Source organism: Mytilus californianus, unplaced genomic scaffold (assembly GCF_021869535.1).
Source record: "Mytilus californianus isolate M0D057914Y unplaced genomic scaffold, xbMytCali1.0.p SCAF_9, whole genome shotgun sequence".
NCBI lineage: Eukaryota > Metazoa > Mollusca > Bivalvia > Mytilida > Mytilidae > Mytilus > Mytilus californianus.
Genome location: NW_026262745.1, coordinates 77,597,762 through 77,608,426, shown reverse-complemented (window position 1 = coordinate 77,608,426; position 10,665 = coordinate 77,597,762). Strand labels below are relative to the sequence as shown.

Genomic DNA, 10,665 nt, shown 5'->3' with positions numbered 1-10,665 from the left:
CCTCAGATAACCAAAACAAAATTGTTTTCAAGAAGTATGAGCATAGTAAATCTTTACAATCTAAGTGAACATCAATCTGATCCTTTAGAAGAATTTTCATTAGAGCATAACATAGAAATTGTGCATGTGTAAATGTATAGATAAGAAACTTCTCTGCAACAGAAAACGATAGACGCCATTCTATGTCTTCAGTTGTAGACCCTTTAACCCCGATAGGTACAAATAGAACTCCATGTTTCATAACACGGTGTTTAACATTAAATCCTGGCCATCTCTTATTTGATCGTGTAAGCCACGGTTGTGCTTGTTTTACCCATGATTTACTATGTAAACAGTATGCAAGATCATATATTCCATTTTCGTCTGAAAGACACGGACCATGAACAGATGAGAAAAGGTCGTTTTTAAAGTTTTGTTTAAATAACACGTTTGAAAAGTACTTATGACTTCCTATCTGTTCACAGAGTTCAAAGATACACTTATCATTACTATGCAAAAAACGTAACTGTACATAACATGGCTGTGTATGTTCAGTTTCCATCATGAACTGCGCGGTATTTCTATTTATTTGAATGTTTGCTTCTTCGAAAACATCATATTCTTTCAGTACGTGCATTACATCTAAATCACTACCTTGCATCTCAAGTCCCTCTCCAAGACTGCCACTTGTAATTATTGTATTATGCTCGCTGTTTGATAAATTGTCACGGACTGTATTCATCATTCGAATTCTTTTGACGTAGTCCTCATTCCCAACAATGTTTTCACACAAATATCGGTATAGATCTATTGATAGACTGTGTGTATTCGATTCTATAAAATAAGCAATTTAATTAGATGAATCTAAATATCGATATATGCAAATCTAAACAAACAAAAAATGACTTAAAGTCTGTTGATTACAATGTTGAAGAAAGAATATCATATTTGATCTAGAAAACATAAACAATTTAGTAATACTTCTTTTATTAAATTTGTCAGCGTTATTTGGAAATATAATTATTCCGCATATGAAAAATGAAACCTTTTATTCTCCTAAGTTAGTACGATACAGCATTAGAATCCGAGTCTATGTATTTGAGGGGAGAGTTTGGCTTTGCATTTTGAGCTTCAGATCGAGTCCAATTTAAAACATACGAATGGGATGATTAAGACGAAAAATTTGAGCCAAGTTTTCAGTTCAACTCCAACTCAAGCTACAGGTTTAGTTATATTACAAGTTGATATTTGAGTAAAACGGGTTCAGTTAAATTCTATAAATGTGTCAGTTGAAGTTGAAGTAAATTTCAATAGCAGTCCATTTTTATTAACATTAGTTTATTTAATTTTGTTACAGCTCCAAGTTTAAACAAAATATTACTTTCTTAATAAAGTCAAAACATGAAAGTGAAATATCATATTTCGACTTGCTTAAACAGAGACAATAGAAGAGTGATACATTTGTTAGTGTGTGCAGCACATACTTATGGCACATTTCTCGACAGCATATGTCGACAATTGTCTAGAGAGTTACTGAAGACAAATTAATTACACAACACCAAATAATTCTTAGAGATGAAAATTCATTACCCTGTTAACCCGAAAATTTAATGTGTTCACGATGTCGATCATTCATAAAATCTTCAATAATGAAGCTTCTACGACAACAGAAATACATTGCAATATATTTCAAAGGAGAATCAAATGTAGATTTTTCTGTTTTTGGAAAGAAAATTGAACCTCGCAATTACTATAAACAGGTGTGTTGACAAATTCGTAATGTGTAACAAATAACAAAGACAATTTGAGAACAAAACTGTGTCATTAAATAATTATTACCTGCCATTTTGTTGTACACTATGATGTCACTTTACCTGGGTACATTCAAGAGCATTACCAAAATTATTATATTTAATTATTCAAAGGTAACATTGAATCTATATTAAGAATGACATACCACTTCATAGTGCATTTAAACCGCGTTTCTGGTTAACTTCATCAAACACGATTAAGCCAACATTTTGAAGGCTAAGTTATAGAAGGATTTTTATTGTATAATACACCGAGGGGTATCAGGATTGATCAAATGAAAGACCGGCCGTAGGGAGGTCTTTATTTGGGCAATCCTGACACCACGAGGTGTGTTATACGACAATAAAAACCTCCAAATATGCATTATCTGACTTTTATATACCTATATGGTGTTATTTTCTTTCAGAACGACAGGTCATTCTTTTGAAGAAAACAACTTGGACGATACCAAGTTTCAATGGAGTGTGCTTCAAGGCATATTTACCATAATTAAAATGCAAACTATGGTACTAAAACATTTAATTCGTGTGTTGTTGCCAATTGGAGTTTTACTGTACAATTTTCTATCTTGAAAATGTTTTAAAAGTTTAGGCAGAAACAATCCTTTCCTCCGCTGAAATAAATACCATTTACTCAATTAAATGACAAAATATTCCTACTTTAAATAGGAACAGTCACGTTCTTTAAAAAGAAGGGGGCATAATATTTGATTCTGATTCTCAATTTCTGAAGAAATATTTGTATTTACAGGAGTAGGAGAGAAAACAATTATTCTGAAAAGTTTTTTTAAAAATGGTGAAAAAATAATCTACTTTTCCGTGATAAAAATGTTGTGAAACAAGAGAAAAATATATAGCAGCTTATATGATAAATTATTTACAAAGTGACTTGTATTTTTCATCATCTTACAATTCATTTGCATCTTACTTCGTGCAGTTACTGTAACATTTATATTGTAACTGGACAGTGATTTCTTACGTTTATATCTAGATTAATTAGTGAGTTTAATTTCACATTAAAAATGAGCTTAAGAAAAGAATATCCCACTTCAATGTGATCGGTAAAATAAGATACAATTCCTAAATATATTTGCAGAAAATAATATTTTTTGACATTATATGGGTGTATAATTAATTGAGTACGTAAGGAGCTATATATATGACCATATTGGATCTAATATAAGAAAAGGGACATACGAGCAATTTTGTAGTTATTAACATTGACCCTGTAATTATATATTTTGATAAGTGTTAAAGTTGTTTAAAGTTATACGCATAATCTTTCCACATGACTGTGTAAATATATATCTGAGTGTTTAAATATTCCATTTATAAGTATAACTTGTTTTTCAACTTATAGTTTAACATGTTATTTTAGTTTTGAAATATTTTATTCGTTTGATTTAAAAGTTTGTCTTACCTTCTTAGGTCCTAACTCGTTTAAGATTTTTAACACATGCCATGCTAGTCTTTTACACGTTTGAAAAATCACAGTTTTTAACATGTAAAATACCATATACCAGTAGACATGTGTAATATCGTTATTGACAGAGATGTTATTGTAAAATTAAGCCTCGCACCAAGAATGCTTTTGGTTGTTTGATTACAAAAAAACTACATAGGATAATACGGATAACATGTCATGTGAATGCTGATATAGAAACGAGTAAAGAAATGGTTTTGCTATAATAACATGATTGATCCTTACTTGCTCTATGCTAACAGGTTTTGGTTGCAACATAGTTTAGCAATAGTATAACTAGTTTTGTCATCCCACCGACTCCTCTAAGATTCACTTTAAGCGTTTAAACTATTTTTATTTGAGTAGTTAGTGATACTTTGTATGTCAATGAAACGTCTGATTGGCGAAAAAAAAATATTATACTGATATATTTGGTGTGATTAACCACTGAAATTGGCTATAAATTTCTCCAACATCAACTCGCCGTTACACATACATGACTTACTAATGTTTTTCTAAACATAACCTTTATTTCTGTAAATTATAAATAAGGTCTGTTTGAACTTGTCCAGTGAATTTGATTAAAAAGTTTTAAACTTTGCTGCATATTGATCGATTTCGTTGAAAATATTTCTCTCTGAACTGTTTGCTGTTATATGTGGAGAATCGTCGTGTTCCAGTTAAGTATATAATTAGTAGATACATACGAAAATTGTGGAGTTTCTATGATGAGCGTTGGTACTTGAGTAATGTTTTTCCGTAGCAATGTTTCAGACCAATTTTACATACAGCATATGATCTGCGTCAGATAGAAATCGACCTTATGCAAATAAATATCAATACAATTGTTAACCTATTTAGGGTTAAAAAAAATCTCTAGGAAAAGTATGAAACTGTTTGAAAATTAAATTGTAATAAAAACTCTACAAAACAGACCAAAATTCATCTTTTATCTTGTATTTGACTGTTCCGAAATCGAAGTCTTATTCATGTACATGTATACGTGCAGAAGGTTGATTTCTATCCGAAGCAGCTCATATATAGCTTGCTTTCCTCGTCATTTTGTATATTAAGAGAGAAATGATAACATTGTATTTCAGTGAAATTTTCTTAATTGTAACTATTTAGAATTATTGACCACAACGTTTTCGTTTGTTTTCTTCAGTAGCGTCCTCATGGGAACGTGCAACACATTAAGTTATATGTCTCAGAGTCAACAAGAGAATTAATTTTTATTCTCTAGGTTCTCTACTGTACTAATGACAGTTTAATTTTGGTTTTGAGCTATTATGTGTATGAATTGGTTAACGCCATAATTATGTCAATGCAACCATGTCATCCGGGGTTTCTTATTCCATATATCTGTACTTATAATGCATTCGATGTTCATTTTTTCAAGCTTACAACACTCTAAGAGTTGACTGAGGTAAACACATACGGTTACCCTGGATGTCTCGTGTAGGTTGATTGTCACGCTCTCTTCATGTTAACAAATCCTTACAACAACTGTCTAAGTGGTACGTAGGTTACATATTGTAAGGCAAAATGTAGGGCTTTGTCCACCAAATCCTTGTTGTCTAGTGGCAAACCAAACCTCTGCTCTTCTTATTGTTCGACCTGACTTATAGAACCTTTATATTTTATTATTTGCTATTTTTTTCTTGTCATGACTATATATGAAATAATTGTCAATTGATGCTAAGCAAACATCAATCAATCAATCAAGCATCAGGGACTTCTTCCATCTGTCAAAACAAACTGCAGTTCCTCTCTGTACAAGGCGAGATGAGCGAGCATGATGACTGTCAGTAAAAAAACAACAGTTAAAATTCACATACATGAATCAGTGTTTTAAAAGACGATAATTTCAATTTAGTGAAAATAATTGCTTTCATGGAAAGGTTTGGTAGGTCAGTGTGATTAGACAATATTCAATTAGACTCAAGAACCACATCCCATTCTAATGAAGAAATAAAGATTGTGTTGCTGTAATAAGAAAACAAATACGTATATATCTGCTTCAGAGAAACCCGCTTTGGTTGTAAAATCTTATAACAGTAGTAGATATGGTGCTTTCCATTAAATAAAGTAAAAATAATTAAATGTTGTAATCATTGAATGTAGCATTATGTGATTTTGATTTGTAATACGAGTGTACATTATTTTTTTTGTGTATCAGCCTATAAATATATAAAAGATTGGAAAAGTATAGGTGAACCAAAATATCTTTATATTTGGTGAAATTATAAAATTAGCAATACGAAAACTTCTCTGAATTTATTTTATTGTAATTCCTAAAAGGAAATATGGACGATAGCATTTGCATTAATTCAGTGTTTTACTTTAGTTCCGTGTTATATGCGTATTTTAAATGACGTAATCATGTTGCAATAATATTGCAAGTCCTGTCTGAATCATTTTTGTTTTTTTAATTGCATGCCTTAATTGCATCATTGACATAAATTATGAGTTTTTGTAAAAACTACATAACTACATGTCTTGGGCTAAAAAAATGGGGCCTTCATGTCCGTTCTCTCTTGCAATCAAAAGATCGTCAGTGGTGTTTAAGATAATAATACTGAAGACCCCGACATCATATACAATGTAAAACATGAATCAAAATATACAACGAAATACAAACGGTTGCAAATTCTGTAAAAAATAATTAATAATACATAACTGGCAATATTGCCATTCCAGAATTTCTTTTTTTTACGTTAATTTCTTCCGTGATATATTGTAATATGACTACGTTTATGTATTAAGCCATATCGTCCATTCCTGTTTCTATATTACCCAACGACAAGCAGAACTTATTAGCAACGTCACAATGTCTGCGGAGAAGATATCAGCAACGTCACAATGTAAGGGGGCATTATCAAGCTTACTTTTTTCAAGGGTAAAACTGTCTAAAGATGGATAAAAGTTAGACCAGAAAAGTATGATAAACAGATTATTAGATTGTCTTCATATATATATTGCGCTCGATAAAATGTGAAGCTGCGCTCACGTGCCAAAAAAGGTTCATGTTGTGGCTCTATAATTTTTATAAATCAGGACTTAACAACCAGCAGTGCGCGAGTACGTGCTGCCTTAAGTAGAAGTATTTATTTTTCTAAATGTTTGTACCAGTTTTTAACGTTTAAACTGCTTGATAGCCATCTTTTGAGTATTTCAATGGCGTTTTCTGGCTTATATATATATACATACAATATGGGCTAAATTGATGTGTAATACTTAAATATGTGCACGTAAAGTTAGTTTGACCCCACATTGCATGTCTGCACCATGTCAGGTGATCAACACTACGTGGTATTCATTGTTGTTTTTCTTTGTATGTACGTCAATTTTTTTCCGTATGAGTCTGGAGTTGTTGGTTGCTGTAATATTCTGTAATTCTTATAATACATTTTGATAAAGAAAAGTATATGAGGAGTAAAATGCGTTTACCTCTAAATTCTAGTAGTTCGCTGTCGCCCTTTCCTATCCTCTAACCTAAGCTTATACAAATTAGCTTTAATTTTGATGTAAACCTGCCCTTGAGTATATTAGTTAAGGACGAGAAATCACAAAACACGAATAACTGTATGACAAGGATCGGTCGTGCCGGATTTAGATAATTCAGTTGCATTATAGTCGAATTTAATATAACGTATGATTACAAAAGTGGTGAACATTGTATTTATCAACAAAAAAAAGAAAAGAAAATTGTACCATGTACAGTCATGATGACAAGATAAATTGATACATTGTGATAGAACAAAGACGAAGATTTAACCGGTACTATTTATCATCTCGGAAGGATAATGACACAAAAGATACGAACGATATCATTGACTTGAGGCAATTGCATGCTTTATTTTTAGAGTATATTGATGCATTCAACTTCTTTGATGATAATTCTAGTGATTTTTACATCATAATGAAACCTTAGGCCTGATCATTCATTACTTGTAAAATGATTGAAGAGATTAGTGATGTGAAAATAATCTTCTTTCTTTATAATTATGTCTATCATTCGATGTCTGGTTGTTGTAAGTTGCTGTTATTTATAGAACCAAATCCTGAATGTTATTATTTTCTAAGACGTCAATGTAATGTTTATAGCAAATTATTTATCAGTGGTATACATTTGTTATAAAAAAAAAAGCTTAAAGTTAAGACAATTGGACATTACGTATTGACATATCTAGTTTCTTGATTTCCATATCTTATCATTAATGGAAAATTCAAGTATGTTCCTTGTGATAAGCCGTTTTGGTTTTTTTTCTTTTTTTTTTTTTTTTTTTTTTTTTGTAAAATTATCATTGAAAATGAGGACTTTATAAAGTTAATGTCTTACATTTCATTGTATTCATAATCATGATGCAGTGCATGCATGCAACTTCTGAAGTCAATGTTTAAAAATATAAACACGGACACAAATAACATGTGGTAGTAGGTATACATTGTTTTCTTTTTAATGTAAAAAAAAATATGGAACCATTAAATTTAGGCTACATGAACATACCTGTATCGTGAACTCTTGTCGGTTTTTTACTACCCATGATTCCTTAGATGTGGCATATACCAAGTGCACATGACTGTGTCATAAGAAACTATGAGTAAAATGTTGCATTCGAGCAATGTTAAAATTCACGACAACGGTGCTCTCAGAGAAACTGCTTTTATTTTAAATTAAAAATTACCTTTTCATGGTTATAGAATGTATACGTTGTACTCATAGTGTATGCGAAAAGGAAGGGGATATACCAAGGGACCTTTATACTGGGGTGCTCCGATGATAAGTCGCATTCGGTGATGTCATAAACAAGGGAAAGACGACTGAAATGTGACTACGAAAAGTAGCTGTATATAACCTTGGTCATGTCACCATCTGTGACACGTATGATCCGTAACGTCTGTATTGTCTTAGATGTACGCAAATTTTATATGTAGCATACACAGCCTACTTGATGTCAATTTGGATAATGAATAGTCAACACTTTCAAGCACCTGGATTCTACGCCGGTTCTTGTGTTTCTCAAACTTCCGTAGTGCATGTGTATTGCTTTAGAGATTATTTGATTTACCTGCACTTGTAATATAAAAAATCTAGAATTTAAAATTGATACTATAAGACAGAAAAGCATAAGTAAAGGAAAAAAATAAGCTAAAAATATTGATAGGTTATGGAACTCCTTTTTGCGATATTTGATTTTTTTTTTTAAATGGCGGGAAAAGGCCGACTCGGACTTTAACCTTATATTTAGCATTGGCATTGGCATTATTTGGAAAAATTAAAGAAAAGAAAAGAGGGTGGTATGGGGCTAAATATTTTAACCTGTATCGTAGACAAAAACCGATAAGTCCGAACACCTGACAAAAATTCTGAGATAAACCTGATCTAAGTACATCTTTAATACATGTACAATGCATGCGAAATTTTTTTGAAGTACAGCGATTTTCTTTTAATTTGAGGGAACTAGTTGCTGATGGTAGATCTTTGATAATCTCTGTTTATAACATTTTCACAATTGTTTAATGATTTGTGTCGATTCGGAGCTTCATAATATTATATTTTACAGACACATGTCTACTGTTGAAACCTTTAACTTTACTCAACATCTCCTATCATTCCTTTGCTGTTAAGTCATTCCTCTTTTGTACATGAAGTTGTTTGTCCTTTGCATTGTTGTTTGTTTACCCACTCCGTATTTTGTACTTTTTTTAATCTATATTCAAACTTTTGGCAGAATTGGCTACACTATTCGAGTTATTTATCCTACTTTTGATCTGTTATTTTTTAAATGAATACGAACCTCTAGAACTGTTGAGATCTAGAATTACCGCACAGAAACGGATTAATTGAAATAACTAAAGATAGGCATTCAGATTCACGTCCTCTGGTCTCCGTTGGATGTCTTTGTGATTGCAGCATATATTTCTTTTATATTTACTGAAATTTTCTGTGGTGATGACAAAGACAATGAAAGTGAAAAGAAGCTGGTATCACGTTTTATTTGGACATTAATGCTCAGAATTTTGGATACATAAATACATCTTATAATTAAATGATAAAAATAGATATTTAGCTTTAGAAGCCAGATACACAAATCATCACAACCATGCGTATACATTAGGAATTTAACGATTATAATATAAATAAAACATGTAAACAGCCAAAAATCGCAATCTTAGAAGAACATGATATATTATAATATTACAGTTTGTGTTCCTTCTTTTCCAAGTTTTTCGTTTTTATATAAATGTATTATCTGTTTGTATCTTCTTTTGTACAATAGTCTAATTTTAGAAGTTGTAAAGGGAAACAATTCATAGGTCGGAAAACATATGCAAACTCTTGAAAAGCAAGTGGTACGATTATGGTGTCTTATATATAATTTAAAAGAAAACTTTGACTTCGTATTCGTATTCGTGCATTCCATATTTATTGTTTGTGGTGAGAAAGGGGGATGAATACAAGGCGGTAACGGAATGACACTTATTAAAAGGTTGCCTGCATCAAGACATACTTTTTTCCATAGGTTCACATTGACATGAACTCAGACTGTCCAAAATTCAGAGTTGTCTCCCTTTGTTCACAATTTGTAAAATTGGAAGCGAGGTCGGTAATTTGAAAATGGATTATTCGAAATAGAAACGATTAACGATCATGATCATGCTTCTTAAAACATATTTTTGTTTAACGAAAATTCATAATACTTATAATGATTTGTTCAAAGCGTAAATTACTTTGTTTCCGTCGAAAAATTTAAACTGAAATTATTTTTTTCAACTTTGATGCGATATAGCTTAATTTAATAACAACATACTTGATTATGAGATGTTGACAAGGCTGATTATATCATACTGGTTGACTTTTTTCAGTTAAGAGTTTCATTTATGAATTTCGTTTTGATCATTAAACCGTCAGTTTAGACCTTTTCCAAATCATTAGAGCATTTTACACATGTAAAACAACAACAAAATAAAAAGGTCAAACACAAAACAATACCAATTAATGTATGGCATACAATCAAATGATAATATGTGAAATTATAAACCGTTTTATCGCACCAATTCTTAGGTTCATGAAGAGGGGAACGGAAGTTTGGCTTCCAAATATCGAAAAACCAACAGTTTCCAAAAACAAACCAAATTGACAAAAATATTGTTAAGCCGACATTTGCCATTCTGCTAATCGTCGCCAACTCATTGTCGTCGTGAAAGTCCTCGTCATCCTCGTCATTCAATAGACGTATTTGACTACACATCATAAGCGTTAATTTTATAGTTCCAAAACATCCACCAACGAGTAAATAAATAGGTAGTTTCCTTTCCTTTGGGCAGTCCTCGAGATATTTAACTCCTACAAGTAGAAACGAGTGCTTTCTTAGCTTGTGCATATTATTAGTTACATAGTGTGCTAGT

The 10,665-nt window shown here is 31.5% G+C and overlaps 1 protein-coding gene across 1 annotated transcript in view; it reads right to left on the bottom strand.

Moving 5' to 3' along the window:
• Positions 1-9,237: 9,237 nt before the first annotated feature.
• Positions 9,238-10,665, bottom strand: part of LOC127716307 (uncharacterized) — a 42,081-nt gene continuing 40,653 nt past the window's right edge. The window contains exon 4 of the mRNA XM_052222478.1: positions 9,238-10,603. Coding sequence (XP_052078438.1) covers positions 10,170-10,603 — 434 coding nt within the window. The 3' untranslated portion in view covers positions 9,238-10,169. The remainder of the gene's footprint in view (positions 10,604-10,665) is intronic.